Source organism: Centropristis striata, chromosome 20 (genome assembly GCF_030273125.1).
Source record: "Centropristis striata isolate RG_2023a ecotype Rhode Island chromosome 20, C.striata_1.0, whole genome shotgun sequence".
In the NCBI taxonomy this organism is placed as follows: domain Eukaryota; kingdom Metazoa; phylum Chordata; class Actinopteri; order Perciformes; family Serranidae; genus Centropristis; species Centropristis striata.
The window spans coordinates 4713752-4735856 of record NC_081536.1 but is presented as its reverse complement, the minus strand read 5'-3'; the positions used below and the strand labels follow the sequence as shown (position 1 = coordinate 4735856).

General features: G+C 33.8%; 2 protein-coding genes across 3 annotated transcripts in view; both read left to right on the top strand.

The window, feature by feature from the left end:
• Positions 1 to 19660, top strand: part of pik3ap1 (phosphoinositide-3-kinase adaptor protein 1) — a 62538-nt gene extending 42878 nt beyond the window's left edge. For both annotated transcript variants that reach the window (XM_059359775.1, XM_059359776.1), the window contains 10 exons: positions 593 to 770; positions 867 to 929; positions 1955 to 2206; positions 2767 to 2823; positions 5172 to 5365; positions 5469 to 5541; positions 5740 to 5910; positions 11939 to 12009; positions 16374 to 16474; positions 18445 to 19660. In XM_059359775.1, the coding sequence (XP_059215758.1) occupies positions 593 to 770; positions 867 to 929; positions 1955 to 2206; positions 2767 to 2823; positions 5172 to 5365; positions 5469 to 5541; positions 5740 to 5910; positions 11939 to 12009; positions 16374 to 16474; positions 18445 to 18562 (1278 nt within the window). In that variant the 3' untranslated portion in view covers positions 18563 to 19660. The remainder of the gene's footprint in view (positions 1 to 592; positions 771 to 866; positions 930 to 1954; positions 2207 to 2766; positions 2824 to 5171; positions 5366 to 5468; positions 5542 to 5739; positions 5911 to 11938; positions 12010 to 16373; positions 16475 to 18444) is intronic.
• A 1890-nt stretch (positions 19661 to 21550) lies between these two features.
• Positions 21551 to 22105, top strand: part of LOC131993144 (sorbin and SH3 domain-containing protein 1) — a 53502-nt gene continuing 52947 nt past the window's right edge. The window contains exon 1 of the mRNA XM_059358901.1: positions 21551 to 21712. The gene's annotated coding sequence lies outside the window, so the exon portion shown is untranslated. The remainder of the gene's footprint in view (positions 21713 to 22105) is intronic.

Sequence of the window (22105 nt, the reverse complement as noted above, 5' to 3'; positions counted from 1 at the left end):
TAGATAGATAGATAGATAGATAGATAGATCTAAAAAACACAGAATAGAACAAGGACACTTAAGAAGTTAAAAAAGAAGATCAGTTGGTAGGGTGGTTGACAAGATGAAGGTAATAATTAAACTGGTGATATGATGGCAACAATGCTATAGTGACTAGACGGTATATAATAATAATAATAATGATAATGGTACAGTATATAATATAATATATATAATATAATATGAAATAATAGATAATAAACAATATAAAAATAAAATGAAAAATATAAATGAAGTAATTTTAAGTAAAATAATGTGATATATATTAATAATAGTAATAATAATAATAATAATAATAATAATAATAATAATAATAATAAATAAGGCCGGTAAGGCTGGTGTAATAATAATACTAGTATATTACAGTATATAGTAATAATAGTAATGGCAGCAACAGTATATATAATAATAATAATAGTAATAATATTAATAACATAGCAAAGTGTCGTGCGTAGATTTAGTGCATAGATTTAGTGCATTTCAGTAATAAGAGTCAAAATATTGTGTCTTTGTACTCAGTGTGTGCCCGTTTCTTGTGTTCAAACAAATGTAGGAGACAGCAGACATGCTCAAGTGTCACATTGAGGACTCCATCAACACAGACGAGGCTGCAAAGATCTATGAGCGAATGTCACCGACCTCTCAAGATATCATGATGAAGTACTCGGGCGGCTCAGAGGACATATATGAGTCAATGCTGGGGATTGACCCTGAATGTGCAGAGGACCTATGTAAGATTAACATGATTTTATTAATTGGTCTAATTGTGACGGCTACTGATCGCTTGGTTAAATGTTGCTGATGATGCTGTTGTTTTGTTTTTTCAGATGAAGTGATGGATGCAGTAGAAGAAAACCCAGAGGAAGCAATGCTGAGGAAGTTCTTCCAAGGTATAGATGTGAATAACTGAAGCAATGATCTTGAATAGCAATATTTATACTAGGGATGGGAACAGTTATTGATGATTGATTAATGGTTTTTAAGAATTTGGTCAATCACATGGAATTTTTAATCAATCTGTGTGTTTTTTAATTTTAATTTGATCTGTGACTGCATATCAGTATCACTGAAATGAAACACGGCCGAGCGTTCAGTTCTGCGGCCACACGTCAATAAACCAATGAGCTGAGATTTAAGTTGGATAAAGCTACAGTTTGCAAATTGAAAGTTACAATAACAATTATAAAACACACAGAAATACAAGAGTATCTACTGGAGCAAAAACATACTGTATCAAACCTTGCTAGCATGAATTACTAGGTTTAATTTTATCCAAAACTTATTTAAACACAAAACACATTTAAATATGCAAGATTACTATGAAAACTGACCTCATGCCTCTTCAGGGGCTAAAATGTAAAACATTGAACTCATTGTCGTTATCTTTACAGTTTAATCTCACTTGAGTTAGTTTAACAGGAAGTCTCTTTTCGTCCCTTCAAAATAAAAGCGCCCGAAATCAAAACATGCCTTTGCATAGTACTGTATATATGTATCTTTTATTTTGTCCATGTATGCATGCTCTTATACATACTGGAGAATCAATTAATCGATTAATTGATTGTTAACGTTATAGATGCTCACCCATCCCTAATTTATATTATATTATATTATATTATATTATATTATATTATATTATAGATTAGATTGGATTAGATTAGATTAGATTAGATTAGATTAGATTAGATTAGATTAGATTAGATTGGATTAGATTTATTTGTCATTGCACAGAAATACAATGAAATTCAATGCACTCACGTACTGGACTCATAAAAAAGCATAATAAATAGTAAATAAGATACATTCTCATCATCTCATCTCAATAAATAGTAAATAGAAAAGATGCATTCTCATCATCTCAGCGCTTAGTATGCTGTAGTATTATAAAGTAATATGGTTATTTTGTGGCTTTCAGCAAAACCAGCTGCCAGTGTAAAAAAGGACAATAACCAGCACCTTAAAAGTGAGGAAGAGGAAAGGGACTTGGATCAAATTGAAGAAGAGGAGGATCCATACAACCTCTGCCCAGAGGACATCTACGATGTGGTGGATGCAGACGGGACCTATATCCCAGGAATCATGAACCGTCCACCTGCCCCCATCCCCAGACCTGAGTCCGAGTCTGAGCCTGAAAAGCCTGAGAGGCCTGAGACCTACATCTCCAGAGGTACTGATCCGTCTCTTCTTCTGTCCCCAAAATGATCTCTTTATATAGATAGATAGATAGATAGATAGATAGATAGATAGATAGATAGATAGATAGATAGATAGAGAGAGAGAGAGAGAGAGAGAGAGAGAGATAGATAGATAGATAGATAGACTTTATTTATCCCAAGCTGGGAAATTACAGTGTAGCAGCAGCATTACACACAGAGACAATGACAACACAATTAAATAATTAAATAAAAAGAACAACCTAGGCATACTTCAAGCAATAAAATATAAAAATACAATAAAATACAATAAAATGTAATGTAAAAATACAAATAAAGTGTCTAAAGAAGGAGTATGTATTAAGGAGTAGAATTCCAGTGCAGAATAAATATGAATATACAGTATAAAAATGTTGGTGCTATGAAACAAATAAGGTGCAATGAACAGTGTGCATAAAAAACACATAAAGTGCATAATGACGGTATGTAATGAACCAGTCTATTTGTCTTTTTATGCATCAGATTTTCTAAAATTTCTCCCTAGAAAAACTAAATAACTCAATTTGTTTGACAGTGTTTTCAGATAAAGCTTCGTCCCAGAGTCCAACGATGGAAATGGATTATCCTGCAGGTAAGGCAAAGTTCAAATCATTGGAAATAACATCGAGATTTAAAAAAAAAATGACATTGCAAGTTTATAAACCAATTATTAATCTCATTCAGTGTGTTCAACCTCAATATGGAAGGAGCCAATTATATATTTTTATGATTTAAAATATTAAAAAGGTTAATGGAACAAGCCTGGCATTTCTATAATTCACTGTGATTTGTGGTAAAAACTTAATGACATATCTCTCCAGGTTTCCACTTTTTTTGGAAACTTTTGGGATAATGTTAATACATAACACAATATTAAACATCATTCTAGTTGTTTTTAGACATTTTAATGTGGAAATGTTACAAATTATCTCCATTTAATGCTACTAATGAAGAATAATACTAATGCTACTATTAAAGGTACTCTGCAGATTTAGATTATCAATACAAAAAATAAATCAGCTATTAAATTATGATATATTATTATTAATGTTAAATTAATTATTAATGTTTATTAAGTCAAGCATCCCAGTAGTATGAAAATTAACTTCTCCTTTGCCAGATGCAACGTTAAAAGTGATGAACACATAAATGCATCAATAACTATAATCCAGTAATATAATATATATACTGTATGATTTTTAAATGAGCCATTTTCAATAATGAGCACTTTTACTTTTGCTACTTAAAGTACACTTTTATGCCCATACTTTTGTACTTTTGTACTCATACATGTTATATATCAGTGGTTTAATCATGTAAACTCATTTTTAAATGAGCAGGGTTTTTTTTAAATTTTGCCCCAGCAGATCATTCTAGCTAACATTTAAATTACATGTGGGCCTCATTTCTCAGAGACAGTGGATACAAATAATGAATCAGAGAAATTACCCTTTAGATTTCAAGTCAATGTGGTTTCACAAGCCCCTATACGACATATGATACTGTAGTTATTTTGGGCGGGTGGTAAAGATTGTTGTTGGCATTCGAATGTGCCAGTTTGCTCACATATAATCAGACCTGATCGAAAAGATTAAGATTTTTAAATACTGCGCTTCACACATCTGAGCTTCTCTGAATCTGCCTGTTGAAGTTTGTCTCAACCAATGAGCTCAATTCTCACCAGCTTTACACATGAAACAGTTTAACAACTAAAAGAAACACCTTTTATTTTTACTGCACATTACTTTTTCCACTTACTAGGGAGGAAATAATCACTGGTGGAATTTAACTAACTACATTTACTCAAGTACTGTACTTAAGTACAATTTTGAGGTGATTTTAGTTTACTTGAGTATTTCCATTTTATGTAAATGTATACTTCTACTTCACTGCATTTTAGAGGCAAATATTGTACTTTTACTCCACTACAAAAGCTGCCAGCTTTATTTACTTTTCAGGTTGAGATTTAAAATAAAAAACATGATACATTTAAAATGATTAAAACAATTTTATAAATGAAATGACATAACAGTATATTAAACAGAGCCCTACCTTGACAACAGTTAAACACTGCCTAGATAAATGCATGAAAAAATATAATAATCCAACAATATATATAGAATATATAAAACAACATGAATGGGGCCTTTCTGCATAAATACTTTTACTTTTGATACTTGAAGTACATTTTGATGCTGATACTATTGTACTTTGACTTTAGTCAATTTTGAATGCAGGACTTTATCTTAGTGGTATAATAGTGGTATTAGTACTTTTACTTAAAAAAGACACATAATTACAAAAAAAAGACACAAATTTAAAAAAAAAAAAAGACAAAGAACTGCCAAAAGACACAAAATAAGAAAAAAAAGACACATAATTACCAAAAAAATGACACAAATTTACTTAAAAAAAGACACAGAATTACCAAAAAAATAACACAAATTTACTTTAAAAAAGACACAGAATTACCAAAAAAAATACACAAAATTACCCAAAAAAAAGACAAAGAACTACCAAAAGACACAAAATTACCAAAAAAATACACAAAATTACAAAAAAAGACACAGAATTACAAAAAAATGACACAATTTTACTAAAAAAAGACACAGAATTACCATAAAAAAGACACAAAATTACAAAAAAAAAGACACAGAATTACCCAAAAAAGACACAAAATTACAAAAAAAAAGACACAGAATTACCCATAAAAGACACGAAATTACCAAAAGAAGAACACAGAATTACCAAAAAAAGACATAAAATGACAAAAAAGGGGGTTATTTTATAACTAAAAAGGTTTTAGGGGGTTATTTTACAGGCATTTTTACCAGGTGTTATAGGCCTAAATGGGTTAAATAAGACATCTGAATACTTCTTCCACCACACGAAATAATGCAAGGTAGATATTTTCACTCTTCTGTTTTTTCACCCATGCAGCTCGGCCTGTGGGCGACCCTCCCCTTTCTACTTACGACCCGTACGCTGGGATGAAGACACCTGGACAGAGGCAGCTCATATCTCTGCAGGAGAGGGTGAAGGTCGGGGAAATTACTGTGGACGAAGCCGTTCAAGAGTTCAAGGCCTGGCAGTATGACCATGAGCGGAGGTCCAGCTCCATACGCTATCAGCAGGTAGATCAGCGGCACAAACTTTATTATGGTCCTTCAGGTGCTGATCAGTGGTCAAAAGATGGATCTAATGTGTGGTTGTTGTTTTTTTTGTTTGTTTCTTCAGGAAAATCTGAAGAGATTACGAGACAGCATCACCAGACGTCACAAAGAGAAAGAAAAGACAGGAAAGGATATCGGTAAGATTTATTAATTTATTTATTGATAGATCAAATGGCTCTAAACCTTTTTCTTATATATATATATCTCCTCAATAAACTGACTGTAAGCGTATTTTACAGTGATAAAGTGATTAATTTGCGGGCAGCACACAGCAGAAAACCATATCCTGTTGTTTGAAGAAAAGTTGATATTTGATGTGGTCTCTCATCTCTTAGAGTATGAGATAAGTGCTCCGCTGCAGAGGAACTTGTACTGGAGCACGAGAGAGACGTTAGAGTGTTCTGTCTACGAGCCGGCGCCCAGAATGTCGGCTCCGCCTCCACCTCCCCCGACCCAGAGCATCCAGAGAGGCAGCTGGAAGACAGGAAGCACGTCCAGCACTTCCAGTGAGTCCTCCTGATTTTTTTCTGTTCGTTTGTTGTTTTTGCAACACTTTGGCTCAGTGGTCAGAACTAGTGGTCGAATAATATGGGTGCCAATATTTAGAGAGTAAGACTGCCGATGGCCAATATAGGGGTGTGCCATATCGTATCGTTCACGATAATATCGGTATATTTTTTTTATGGTTAAGGAAAATGCATATCATGATATCGGCAATGTTCCTACTTCTTGATGTAGTTGTTAAAGTTGTTTTAATCACAAAAAGCTACATGCTTCCTGTCGCTAAACACATGCAGCTTTCAAAATAAGAGCACAGTGTGTTAAGAGAATACACCACAGAATTTACAAGAAGTCTGTCAAAATAAGATGCCTTGAATAAAACTTACAAAAACCTTTATTCTCCTTTACAAAATTTCATTAAAATATGCCCCCGGAACCCCTAAATGGTTATTTTTATTATTTGCTCATATTCAAGAGTCAAGAGTAATTTTTTTTGTTTTTGCCAACTGTTGATATTTCCACTTCAAATTACATTTTAGATTTTTATTTGTTTATACAGACATCATATTGTCTATATCTTTTTCCAAATATCGTCAAGGATATCGCTATCGCAAAAATAGCCTGCAATATCGTGATATTCTTTTAGTGCCATATCGCCCATCCCTAGGCCAATATATAATGCTGATTACATTTTTTGTTTGCATCTTATAAGATACAGCAATTTAATGAATGCAACAAAATTGCTCAACATTTATTTAACGCTGTTGTGGTTGGCATTATTTTTGTTTGCTTAAGAAACTCTGCACTCAGTCACTTATATTAATTTAAAAAGAAATGTGTCAACTTAACCCTCCTGTTATGTTCGTTTCTCAGGAACAGCAATAATGTTCGTGGGTCAATTTCACCCGGGGCACGTTTAATTATCTGAAAGTGTCAGAAACTAAAAAATACCCAATAATCATTGTTTATATTTCATTAATAACTCCATTACTAACCATTTTAATCAATATTTAGTGCAATGGTGTTCTTTACCTCTCACTGATCATGGTTCAATGAGGATAATTCACTAATTTTTAATTTTAAAAATGCATGTTAAGGCAAAAGACCTACATATAAAATACAATGGTTTTACATGACACTGATTTTTATTTTTTTTATTTGACTTATTTATTTATTTATTTATTATGGAAAAAACACTATTTTTAAACAAGAAATGGGTCAATTTGACCCACAACATAACAGGAGTGTTAATACATTTTCGCCCGCAATAAAAGACTACTTCTAAACTTTGTAGAAAAAAATGTTTACGTGCACCTAAATGCAGCATTTATCAGCTGATAGCAGCATCTCTTTGTTTCTGATTGAGAACGGAAACGAAATTTGTAAACCAACTTAAACCACACTGGCACGGCTGCCACCATATGTGACTGTAGACATCTTGTGGTAATCAACCATGTGAGCGGGAGCATCAGTCGATGTTTGTTATGTTGAAATGGCATCCGTCGTGTCTGCAACTTTTGACCCAAAAAGGCAACTAGAGGGGAAAGTTCTTCTGACTTAAAACAATATAAGATATTACTTGTTGTCCTCAAGGTTATAATAGTTTTGGATTTTTCGTTAGTTTTAGTTTTATTTTCGTTGTGAATTTTTGGTTTCAAATTCAGTTAGTTTAAGTTTTTTTTTTTTTTAGTTTATTTTTTGAAAATACTTAGTTTTAGTTTAGTTTTTATTAGTTTTAGTGTTAGTTTTAGTTTTTTTGTAATGGGCTATGTGTTGGGTGCCAGATTCAAAGAGGTCATAATAAATTTTGCCTTTGTTTCCTTTGGTTTATCATCTCAGCCCCATTAAGGTTATTAACTCTTACAGTTCCGGGTGTTCTGAATTTTGGTTCGAGTGTAGACATCCCAGTCTCAGTAAACATATTCACCATGTGTTGCATGTTCCAATAGAAACACTGAATTATGAATGAAAAAAGTTGACAAAAACAAAAACTAAGGACATTTTCACTATAATTTTAGTTAGTTTTAGTTAGTTTTGTAACCACACAATACAGTTTCAGTTAGTTATCGTTTTTTTAAAAACTCTCGTTTTTATTTTTATTTCAGTTAACGAAAATGTTTTTTCAATTCTAGTTTTCGTTATTTCGTTAGTTTTCGTTAACTATAATAACCTTGGTTGTCCTGTGTTCTCTACGTCTCTCTGGCTGCCAGAAAATGAAGCATTTCCTACCTTTGTCTAAATGAAATACTAATAGTCATGATAATGGTGGCCATATCATTATGTGTGAGAAATATGATACGTAATGGTTTGCCTCTCTTACATTTCTAGGTTGAGACGTTTTCTGATTGCATTGTTTCCAAACACTAGACAGTCCACAGCTTCCTTATTCTGTTTTAATACCGTATGACGCACAATGGGCGCCCTGCAGTGACCTTTTCATTTCTAGGGAATATAATTGAACTATATGGCTACTGTGTTTCTTTATGTTCCTCAAATTTAAAACTCTTCATTCAATGCAAAATGTTTTTCCTTTTTGTCCTATCTTGGTAAGAGCCAACCACTAAGAACAAAAATAAGAGGAAATGTGTTCATGTATGCCTTCCTGCATTGGGTCCAATGTGTCAGGTACAGTGGTGGCAAGTAATTCAGTAAATTTACTCAAATACTGTACTTAAGTATACTTTTGAGGTACTTGTACTTTACTTGAGTATTTCCATTTTATGTAACTTTAGACTTCTACTTCACTACATTTTGAGGTAAATATTGTACTTTTTACTCCACTACATTAAACTGACAGCTTTAGTTACTTTTCATTTTGAGATTAAACATGAATAACATGATGTATTTAAAGTGATGAGACATTTTTTTTAATTAAACCTCATAACTGTATATTGAGTAGTTTAAAAGAGCCATACCTTGAGAAGTTTTAAACACTCGAATAAATGCATCAATAATAATAATCCAATCATATATTTGGAATATATATAACAGTCTGAGTGGGGTCATTCTGCATAATGAGTACTTTCACTTTTGATACTTTAAGTACATTTTGATGCTGATACTTTTGTACTTTTACTGCAGTAAGTTTTGAATTCAGGACTTTTACTCATAGTGGAGTAATTCTTCAGTGAGGTATTAGTACTTTTACTTAAGTAAGGGATCTGAATACTTCTTCCACCACTGGTCAGGTATCTGTAAGCAAATACAAGTTTACAGGATGCTAACAACATTGCCATTCTGTCTCTGACTTTCTTTAAATTCATCGTTCTCACCATCCTGATCTATAGTGGTTTCTCATAACACTTGGTCTTCTATGTATGAACTGTACATACAAGATAAACATAGATTTAAACTTTCTTAGTAACAGCTTGTAATTCCTGCTAATCTGAAACACACAACCCTCACAAACCATTTTAAAGAAAAGGCTACTGACAGATGTCTCGACTTATGATGAAGATGCCTTATTCCTGTCATGTGTTTGATATTTTAAATTTCTCTTATAACTCTAGGAATGTAAATGAGATCAAATGGCAGAAAAACTGATAACAAATCTCTGAGCTTTGTGTATTTAGTATTTAGGAGATTCACTCTTGTTCTGTTTATTCTAGGCATTGTCTTAGATTAAGGTCACTACCGTAACGCAAACGTGCGGGGCCTCCCCGCGGCCATAAATATAGCCTATGTATTTTTATTTTTTGGGGGGGGGGGGTATTGATGAGCAAATTTCCATACCACCCTCTTCAAGTCCAGACTGCGCGCACGTTTATTTTCGATACTCAGCATGGCCAGCCCCGACAGTCTCTCTTGTGCCATGGTGCTTCTCAGATAAGTCTTAATTAATTTACGTTTTGAGAATGATCTTTCGGCACTTGCGACAGTTACAGGTAGAGTGAGAAACACTTTAATAGCCGTGGCAACATCAGGCACACTTGGCAATATGGAGTGGTGCTTTATGAATAGAGTGTGTGCCAAATCTTGAACTGAGCCACGCTCGATTTCTTTTATGGTGGACATGAACGCGGTTCTAAATGAAAGCACTTGTTCTGGAAAATCCGAAGACAAGTCATCTTCGTATTGGTCTGCTAAAGCAGCGGTTCTCAACCTTGGGGTCGGGACCCCAATTGGGGTCGCGAGATGATTTCTGGGGGTCGCCAAATCATTTTGGAAGTCAGCTCTGTCTCCACTGTGTTAAAGTGTTCATGTGTTTTAGTCTTTTTGGTCATTTAATGTCTTTTTTTGGGTCATTTTGTTTCCTTTTTTTGGTCATATTGTGTCTTTTTTGGGTCATTTTGTGTCTTTTTTGGGTCATTTTTGTCTTTTTTGGTCTTATTGTGTCTTTTTTGGGTCATTTTGTGTCTTTTTTGGGTCATTTTGTGTCTTTTTGGGGTCATTTTGTGTCTTTTTTGGTCATATTGTGTCTTTTTTTGGTCATTTTGTGTCTTTTTTTTAGTAATTTTGTGTTTTTGGTCATTTTGTGTCTTTTATTAGTAATTTTGTGTCTTTTTAAGTAATTTTGTGTCTTTTATTAGTAATTTTGTGTCTTTTTTGGTCATATTGTGTCCTTTTTTTGGTCATTTTGTGTCTTTTTTGGTCATTTTGTTTCTTTTCTGGGTGATCTGAACTGTGCGTGTGAGATTGTGTTCAGTGAGCGGGGGTCGTGGACAACATGCATGTTAAATTGGGGGTCGCGACTCAAAAAGGTTGAGAACTACTGTGCTAAAGCACTTGCTGATTTATACAGTTCATCACTGGATTTTGACAAAAGTTCCTGTGGGCGTAAAAACCCAAACCTCCGTGCCACCTCTTGCATGCCCTGAAACCTGTGTGTCACCTGCGCAATGGCAATGTCTAGAGCTGCTTAAAAAATACTGACACTTTGAAGTGCTCCTCTGCATTCGATAACCTTTCATCCTCGCATAACTCATCAAAGTGTCTTTTGGTGCGATCCCATGACTGGACAAGATTTTGCGCAGTTTCTTTAAGGCTTTGAAACTCCCCTCTGAGTGACACAAGGGTCTCAGATGCACTTGCTAGATATTTGCTTGCCTGCAAAATATCAATGTTTTGTTTTTGGAGACTTTGTGAAACAATAGTTTCCAGAATTTTACCCTGTATCACTGTTTTTATTTTAAATAGTCGTTTTATTTTACGTTCAAAATACAGACAATATCATGACCTGAACCCTAAATGTTACAGTAAAAAAAAAAAAAAAGTAGAAAAAAAAAAAAAAATGTTTTTTTTTACAGGCAGGGACGGGGCCCTATGGTATGGGGGGGCCCCCCCCGCCTCGCGGGGGCTGCGGGGGTATACTTTACGGCCCAGATTAAGGTCATTTTAAGTAAATTATTCAAAGACAAAACACAGACACAACAGCTTTCCTGAGAGTTAATCTGCTTTAATGTTTTCCCCATATTGCATTTTACATTTCACATTCATATCTATAGGGAGGTATAAAAAAAATCCCTCTTTTACAGCTTATTAAAAAAACGATTTTTTTATTATTATTTATTATATTGTTTGCTGTTAAAGGGATTTTTCTCTACTCCCCATTATGTTTATGTTGTTTTCAAGGAAAGCTCTCTTAAAATAGTATGGACACTGAGCTGTGGTTTAGTATGAATTATGGGTTATTTGTGTCTTTTATAAAGGAACTGTTCATTTAATTTCCTGTACTTTGCAAAAAAATGTAATATGTCAACAAATTGCTGAAAAATAAATGATAAAAAATCTCAGAAAAGAGCATACAAATAATGTAAGAGCACAAAGACTGTGCTTTGAAATGCAGCGATAAGCAAAGTTAGCAGAATTAGCCACCAGCCTCATGATTCTCACATGCAGTCCTTCCACTCTCTGTCTTATCTGGCTTTGATCGCTCTCACCTCTCCCTGCAGACATAGTTATATAAGTGGAACGTCTCTGTGGTGAGACTATGAAAGTGGTCTTACGCTATAATCCACCACAAGGAGTGACCTCAGGGAGACTTGAAATCCTGTGTTTTATTTCTCACATTAACTTTGTGTTTCTTTACATCAGGTACTGAGAGCAACAGACTGAGCACCCACAGCACCTTCAGCTACAGCAGCGGCACCGAGCCTGACTTTGAGGTGAGCATTCATTTGTTCAGTGCACAACACAGAGTCAACCTCACAAAGTCAAACACTGGCTTTTTTTGCTGCATTAGCATTTTTTGTGTTTCATATTTTTATTGATGTGTATACAAAAAAAAACAGAGGGACATACCTACATCAGGGTACATTGGTGTCGACATTAAACATGTTGTACACATCCTTAGATTTAAATTGTATGATTTTAAGAACAAACAACAGTCACACAAAACGAAACCAAATAGACTATACAGTATGCATTAGCATGTTTTATGTTTTATGTTTTATTAAAGGATCCCCATTAGCTTGTGCCGTGGCAGTTGGCTAGTCTTCCTGGGGTCCACATTCCAACAAGTAATACTCAACAGTCCTACAACAACTTTAACAGTAAAAATACATTCCAAAATACATTAGAAAAGTGCAGCACATTCAATTTAAGAACACAAAAAGAGGTATTTATTGAAAAATTGACAAAAATGGATTACATATGTCTCTACCATAAAACCGGATTTCAGGTAATCTCAGATTGAACGATCAGAATACTTTAATTTCTTTGTACCTTTCCCCTTTTTATTTTATTTTATTTTATTTATTCATTTAATTTTGGGTGTTTTCCAATCCCCTTTTGTACACTTTTACTTTTTTCTTTGATATTTTCTGTATTTGTCTATAGGTCTTCATGTTGATTGTTTGTTTGTTCATTTCAAAAACCAATAAAAAGTAAATTACAAAAAAAAGAAAAGAAAAGTGCAGCACAAAAGTTCATTACAAAATGCAGCACAAATTTAAAAGACAGTTTGTAGAATCAAACCATTGAATTATAGCCATTTGGATTAAATGTTTAGGAATAATTGGTCAAATGCATTTGATCAGAAAACAAATAAAATACAAAAAAAAACAATACAGCTTTAACCAGTATCATTGATTGTAATCCTGGACATCATGAAGCCAGGCAAACATCGCTTCTATAAAGAGTAGCGTGCTTTCAACCAAAATAAAGGAAAAAAATTTAAATAAACCCCCCCAAAAAATATAATAAGCCCAACACCTAACATTAACCACTGACTGCATCTATAAACCAAACAGAACCTTCACTTTCTCTTGTGGTGCTGCACATGTCTGACCCTGTTCTCTGCACTACGAGCATACATGACATAAGTTCATGTGGTAGCCAAAGAGTCTAGTGTTGGGTTTCATTCTGGCTACTTCAGTTCTTCAGTTCCTAAAATACATACAAGTCCATTGTACCTGTAGTTTAAAAGTTGTCAAAAGTTGCAGACTGCAAGACCCAAGTTTCTTTTCTTGTGAAACCTGTGACGTTTGGCACACATTGCTCAATAGTTTCTGAGAAAGCACTTGTCTAAGTGTTATTAGAAATGTGATGGTTTCAACTTTGACGCTCTTATTGAAACCCCTTCTCATATCATATGCATCTTGTATCTGATAAAGGTAGATAGGCCTGCAACTAACAACTTCCTTCTTCATTAATTATCTTTTAAAGGGGGACTGCACTTTCAACCACTCCATTTTCAAAACTCATACATGTTATTCACTTGGTCTAAGACCAAGAGTGAGTCAAAACAATATAAGTTAACATGAAATATAAAAACAAGGCTAGAGTAAAGTTCTCATGTGTGATGTCTAAAGTCTTGGTCTGAATTGAGAAAGGTGTTATGAATAACACAGAGAGCAGCCAGGGGGATGGTTTGTGTAAAAGAACATTTCCTGTTGCAGAACTAAGAACACTACTACAACTGAGTAGAGCTAATTTGGGCAAAAAAAAAAAAAAAAAAGGAAACGAACATCCTCTGGGTCAACCAAATCGGTCTACGTTCAGTGGGCGTGTTTGTAAAAAGTATTGCAAAATCACAAAAAAAGTTTTTACATTTGGCAAAGTTGGAAAAAATGTTACATAAGAGCAAAATGCAATAAAGTGCAATGGAACAGATTCAGCAAAAGAAAGACGATGTACAAGAAGCATATTCAGAACTCAAACTCAGTATGGTCTTCACTCTCAAAATATTGTTCAGATGCTGGTGCCGAGAGTGAGAACTGAGTTAGGTAAGAAAGCTTTTAGTTACGCCCCTTTATCAAGGAATCATTTGCAAAAGGACTTGAAACTGTCTGAGCTGATCACAATCTGGGAATTCAAATCAGTTTTAAAGGACAAAGAAATCGCTTCCCTCGGCCAGTTTGACTGCTACATATGAGTCGGCTACTGATGCTCACTCAGTGTTGTTCTGATGTCTATATTTGTATTTAATGTCTGTGATAACTGCGTTTAATGTTGTAACTTGTCTCTTTTTTATTATGCTTTCTTGGCCAGGTCTCTCTTGGAAAAGAGACTTTAAATCTCAATTAGGCTTTTACCTGGTTAAATAAAGGATGTATATATATATACAGTACAGGCCAAAAGTTTGGACACACCTTCTCATTCAATGCGTTTCCTTTATTTTCATGACTATTGACATTGTAAATTCATCAAAACTATTAATGAACACATGTGGAATTATGTACTTAACAAAAATGTGTGAAATAACTGAAAACATGTCTTATATTCTAGTAAGCAAAGGGTGGTTACTTTGAGGAATCTAAAATACAAGACATGTTTTCAGTTATTTCACACTTTTTTTGTTAAGTACATAATTCCATATGTGTTAATTCATAGTTTTGATGCCTTCAGTGAGAATCTACAATGTAAATAGTCATGAAAATAAAGAAAAACGCATTGAATGAGAAGGTGTGTCCAAACTTTTGGCCTGTACTGTATATATATATTAAAAAAACTGCCGCTCCTTCTCGGGGAAGAGTCACAGAGCTGTAGATTAGCAGCAGTCTATGTTTCTGCCTGTCACACACTGACGGACAGCGAGTGACACACAGCTGTTGGTTGTTTTGTTTTTTATTTTTTCTTCTTTTTTTGCTGGGACAGTTGGATTGTATGATTTATATATTGATTGTAAATATTGTTCAATGATTGTAAATATTGCTTTCTTTTATTGTTATTAGTTTTTCTTTTCTTTTAAAATGAATAATAGAATTATAATAATTTATTGTAAATATTACTTTCCTTATCTTATCTTTTTTTTCTGATGCTTGCTTTGGCAATATATACATTGTTACGTCATGCAAATAAATCCAATTGAATTTAATTGAATTGAATATATAGTACAAGAGTTTCTTAAGCCATTAACTGAAAGTTTAGCAGGCTGCTGTCCTCTGAGGAGGTCTACAGCAGCGACTAGTGAGGTGGAAGGACCCCGGACTGTGCTTGGATTATTATTTCAATTGTGGTCACATAAACAGAGTGACAGTGGAGCAAGGGGGATGAGACAGGCAGAAATGACGTATTTCCATCCAGCTTCCTTCCTTCATTTTTTGTTGCTGTTGCGTCCCCTCCTTCTGTAATGCTATAATGGTTTTCTGAGAATTGGCGCCTAACGTGTTATGACTGGAAACAAGCAGTCATTTGCATTTTCTTTTGCTGTTTTTAAAAAATATTTTTTGTGGAGCAGCTACAGACTTTATACTTATTGACATTTGTATGACACTTAGGTGATCCCCTATAATATTTTTCGATTATTCGATTAATTATAGGGGCATCTCAATAAATTAGAATATCATAGAAAGATTGTCAGTAACAGTTTTGTTTGCAGTGGATGAGCAGCTGTTGCTCTGATTATGTCTGTTTTCTTATTCATTTATTTGGACATAAAATACAAAGTTTTAAGTCATTTTTTGAATGTGTGTGTTTTGAATTTTATTCTTACTATAAAGGATAAATGTAACATCATCTTGTCTTTTTTTGACACAATTGTTACTCAAACAGGTACATAGGTGCATCTCAATAAATTAGAACATAATAGAGAAGTTTATTTATGTCAGTAATTCAATTCAAAATTATTAAACTTAATTTATTTAATTTCTTATGGCTTACATTTAATGAAGACCTAAAATTCAGTATCTAAAAAAATGTTTTTAATATTACAAAAGATATTTAAAAAGTATGTTTAATGTGGAAATGTTGGCCTCTGAAAAGTATGTCAGTCCATATGACTCAATACTTGTTTGGGGCTATTTGACTTGAACTACTGGAAATGGACATTTCCATCATATTCTAATGTGTTGAGATGCACCTGTGTTTGGTCTATAATGAAATTTAAAAAAAAAATCAAAAAATATTTATTAAGGTTTAGTCATTGCACTTTCCTGCATGTCTTCACCTCTATCAAATAAAGCCAACAAAGGCCAAAAAACAACTTTAAAAAAAGATCCAGTAATCAAAGTTTTTGAAGGAAAATGGAATGCTGGGTTTGTCAAAATGTGTTTTCACACTATACATTTAATTTTTTTTTTTTCAAAAGGACTCTATAGATAGTCTTCCTCCTCCACCACGACCTCCACGCACGTCTGATGCTCCACCCTTCACGGCTCCCCCCAGGATTCCTCCACGGGTCCCAGAGAGGTCAGTTTTCAGCCCGATGATCGAGTTTACTTACATTTAGTCATTGAGCAGACGCTTTTTTTTCTTCATATCTATTTTTTTTCAGTACAAGACATAACTTATTCCAAAGCTGTTTTCCACATTTTTGTTTTTTAAAGGGTACATTAGAACAAAGAACCACAAAAGAAAAATAAATACAAAACAAAACAAAAAACATAGTATTATAATAATATATAATAATATATAGGGAGGCAAAAAAGCAGAGAAACAGAAACATTAACTATTATACTAATAATACCAATACATAAATAAACACAGGATGCCAAGTATGCTCATTAAAAAAATAAAAAATAAAAATAGATTTTAAAAATACCTTAATAAAATAAATATATATATATATATATATATTTTTTTTTTTTTATTTATCTTTTTCTTCTTTCTTCTTCTCTTTATTTTCCTTAATGAAACAATTCATTGAATAAGCAAACAATTAAAAATGAATATCTTATTTACTTATTTATTTATTCTTTTGGCATTGCCTCTTGTAAAAAATGCATAAATGTGTCGGGATGAATTGAATATGTGATGAAGCCGTTAATATTTGTAATTTCATAACCTGCAATAAAGTAATAAAAAAATTAAAAATTAAAAATTAAAATTGGATGCATCAGACCGGGTCCAGAGAGGTGAGGGTACTCACATATGTGATGACAGGCTGCCATCTTTTATAAAAATTGGCTCTCAAGGAATATTTAATTTTTTCTAAAGACAGAAAAGACATTAAATCACTCATCTGAGCAGACGCTTTTATCTAAAGCGACTTACAGGAAGAATAAAAGCAAACAACGAAGGTATAGTGCAAAAAGAGCTATTAGTGCATCAATAAGTGCCAGTGACAATTCTTTAAGGAGTAGAATTATCGTGTGGTGCTAGGTTTACTGATGTTCCAATGCAGAAAAATAAATGAACTGAGCAATGTCATTCAATAAAATTGTATATAAAACAATACAGTGCAGCTGCTAGTGTAACAGAAGTGAAAGAGTGAGAGTGTTGGCGTGTGACAGAAGCAGAGGCGCAAATAAAGTATCTGCAGGCAGAGATGAGTGAGACAAGAGGCGACAAAGAGGAAACGTTCACCCACCAGTGATTCACAGCTGTGCATTAGCATTAGAAGGAAGTCAAAGTGAGAAGGAGATGAAGGCGGCGATGTTCATGTTCTGTGTTAACATATAAATATCTACACAGAGATGAGACAGCTCATGCTGTGAACATTTTAAAATAAAAGCTCAGATCAAAGTGACTCTAAAAGTGGTTTGATTGTTAAGTTAATTCCTGTAACTTAATGAAACTGACGGTCTCATCTCTTTAAAAAGTAATGTGGTTAACAGTACATGTGTGCTGCAGCACACTAGTTATAACTCATTTGGTTTGTTCAGCTGTTGAACACATTATATTTGATGCATTATAATGTACTGTGTGTTTATTTTTGCTGTTTGACCATGAAAAATCTTACTTGAACAGTAAGTCTTTAAACTGTAACTACTAAAAATAAATAAATAAATAAATAAAAATAAACTGTAACTACTAATATAATTCTGCTTTTTCTTTTAGAGAGTCTGTTCATCAGTCTGTTCAGTTGGCATGTAAACACAATATTTACAGCTATAATTTCCTAGCTTGGGATAAATAAATAATATCTATCTACAGGGCAGCTACGTGCCTGGCCTGTTGAAATCCCCAAGTTCAATAGTTCAATGGTTAAATAGTGTTTGGTGTCATCGCATTTCGCAAGTAATGTTACTTAAAAATAATTTGATTACATCACAGCAAGAGTTAGTAAGTGTCACATGCTAGTGGGATTCATTCTTGCTCATTCCATGGCACCATGAGATAATTTTCATGAATCAGATGTTCCAGTTTTTCCACTCTTTACAGTTTCTTTACGACTGCATCAGAATCAATGATATTACAGCTCAGTCTGTTTCTCGCAGGGTGCCAGACAAGATGCTGCATGAGCGCTACATCACCTGCCCGACCCGAGCACTTCCTCAGAGACCCTCTCCGAGACACGCAAACATAGCACCTCCTATACCTCGCCGCCTGCGGTGATCGACACATGTCTGCTTTTGCTGGGTTTAGTTTGAGTGTTTTTTAAAGAAAAAGACTGTGTGTTCCTCTGTTAAAAACAACAACATCAGAATTTAACAAGATGGATACACACAAAGAGACAGTTTCTTATTTTGTGTGTCTTTTGCTTTTATTTTTGTAAGTAAAAGTGTCCCTAACAGAGTAATTGAGTTTCCTGTTGTATGTGTATTTGTGTGTGAGTGAGTCTATAATACTTTAATGTTTATGTTATGGTGTGTTTTTTATTGTAAAAACCTTTTTCCTGTTATAACCCTGGATTATATTCATATACTGTAGTATTTAAGTTCTTTTTGTTCTAGGTCTTAACTTTAATGTGTTGGTTTAAAAAAGGAAAATAATTAATGGTGTAGAGTTCCTCAGAAAAATGTTATATTCCTTTTAGTACTTAATTGTGACATTTCATAGTACCTCAAATTATGTCACCATTCTTAAATGACTTAGAGTTTGATTATGATGAGTGTTTTGTTTTTTTTAGCTGTGGAGTTTTGTTGTACATCAGACTTTATGTAACCTCTTCATAATGAAATATAAATATAGTTATTTTATACACTTGAACATGTGGTTATTCTGATGGTCTCCTTCACAATCTGTCCAGGTTTTGTTACTTGTGCAATATGAGGTTTGGTCACTTGGTGGCGCTCCTTATTCTCTGTTTAATGCTGGGCCCTACTAAAATGTTTTCCACTTATGTGAACACTTTTTCCACAGTTGATTTTATTTCATTAAGCATGCAGCAGTTTAATCAAATTACAAATGACTTCACTGTTATGAATATACATGAATCCTGACTGCCAAAACTGTCCACTCAGAAGTTCAGTGAGGAGAGACACATGTGCAAAGTGTGAGAGAGTGCAACCAGACAGAACTTCTGGCCAGAACTTTTCAAAGTAAAACAAATAAACAGCATCAAAGTGAAAAAATAATAATCTGAAGACATATGTAGTGTCACGCGTACAGGCATGTTTTATTATTTAACTGCTTTGTGTGTAGATTTGTGGTTTATAATCCTATGCTGATTTCCCTCTGTTAGATAAACAGTGCTGCAATCCAGGCTGAGAAATACATTTATGAATGAATTAAGTAACATTAAAGGGACCACTGTTACAATTTTTTTAATTTTGTTTCCTATTTTAGAAATATCAAATCATTTAGACCCCAGTGCAACAAATGATTTAAGTATTTTTTTTTTTTTAAACCATAGCCCAAATCATATGTACTTAGATAGATAGTAGATTTTTACCTAATTGTGGTTTTAAGACCCACTAGGCCTATATTTGGTTTCAGTATCATTGTTCCGGTTTCCTTGGTAACATTAACTGCCCAGCATAAAACCGCAGACCCAGTTAGCAGCTAGCTAGGGAAAAAATTGTGGTTTTAAGCAGCTAAAGACCCTGATATGCTTTTATAAGAGCTCAACAAGCTCATGTGAGATTGAATATTGGACTTAAATTCATCAAGTGGTGTAAAACAGTACTTTTAATCGAGGCTATCAATGTGCCGTTTAAAGGTAATGTTGGCTAACACGGTAAAGCTAATGTTAGCAATGAACTTCACGCTAATGTGTCAGTGCTGTGTTCACAGCTTATTCGGCTGACCGAATTATTATATTAATGGGTAGTGCTTTGAGTTAGGTCGACACATCTCCGAAATATTTGTGTGACTAGTATACTGCCCAACAAAGCCTAACTGCAGTAACTACGCAATGGGTTAAACTGAGAAAAACAGCTTTAAACTTTTAAAACTTTTTTTTAACTGGCCAGCCAAATGGGTTATAGGTAGGTAAGTGATATGACACTTATTTCTAAATGTATTGAAATGTCATTTCAAATGCTCAAAATTCATGAAGATTTATTTGCCCTTTGACCCCAAAAATGTAGTTACTGCACTCTGGTTTTGAATTGCTGTAAAAGGTTCTAATAGTAACTACAATGTTTTAAAAGTGTTTAACATCTCTATTCAAATATGTGTGTGTGTTTTAGACATACTATTATAAAGTAATGTTATATTTTAGTCTTTATTATTTAATTTTTTTAAATAAAAATGCAATTTTTTTATCCATTTCCCTATCAAATAAACTTATAATTTCTATTATTCTTGTCTTCACTATTCAACACAATGAAATGAATGAAATACAAGGCTACACTGTATCACAGTGGATTCTGTAGTTAATGCAATTTTTACATTATTATTTCTCTGAAATAAAGCAAAACTGAAATCTAAAATGTTGTCACAAGATAAAACGGACATAAAGGAGTTCATTTTTAGTTATAACTCAATTTCGACCAAAAATGTAGTTACTGCAGTTAGGCTTTGTAGGGCAGTATACTGCCCTACAAATTTTTTCTTTATTTCAGAGAAATAATAATGTAAAAATTGCATTAACTACAGAATCCACTGTGATACAGTGTAGCCTTGTATTTCATTCATTTCATTGTGTTGAATAGTGAAGACAAGAATAATAGAAATTATAAGTTTATTTGATAGGGAAATGGATAAAAAAATTGCATTTTTATTTAAAAAAATTAAATAATAAAGACTAAAATATAACATTACTTTATAATAGTATGTCTAAAACACACACACATATTTGAATAGAGATGTTAAACACTTTTAAAACATTGTAGTTACTATTAGAACCTTTTACAGCAATTCAAAACCAGAGTGCAGTAACTACATTTTTGGGGTCAAAGGGCAAATAAATCTTCATGAATTTTGAGCATTTGAAATGACATTTCAATACATTTAGAAATAAGTGTCATATCACTTACCTACCTATAACCCATTTGGCTGGCCAGTTAAAAAAAAGTTTAAAAAGTTTAAAGCTGTTTTTCTCAGTTTAACCCATTGCGTAGTTACTGCAGTTAGGCTTTGTAGGGCAGTATAGCTCCAGCCTTTATTTCGGTTTTATTATGAAGTGACTAGGTTTTATTGTGAAGGGACGGCGGCCCGGCCCCCGGTGCTCGGTGCTTGTGTTGTGCGGCGGTGTTGACGCAGCTGAGGCCGGTGAGTGTGAAGCGCTGACAGGACGCTGGTGGAGAGCAGCCGTCGGCGCACAGAGCTCAGTGAAGTGTGTCTGCTGCAGCAATAACACTGGATTACCATCACACAGAGGTAAGCATGTTCCTGCTCTATCTGCTGCATGTCGCTGCTGCGGCTCTTTCATGTTTTCTGGGGATCCATTATTATTATCCCATGCCTAGTACCCTTTTTTTCCTCTATTTTTTTTTTTTTTTCTACATTGGCACCATAATAGCTGACTTTGTATTATTATGCAAAACCAGCAGCACTTAATGCATTTCTTCCCCATCACTCAGACATTGATTGTGAATTCAGCAGACTTTATCTAACATAAATGCTTTATGAGTCAGGCGATTTTGATTTTGCATCCCAGCAGAGAGAGGCGCTCTGGCTTTGGGACAGTTACTGCAGTACAGACTGATCCATACAGTGGGAATGCGACCCGCCATGGGTGCCGCACTCAGAAGCTCAATGTCTTGGAGAAAA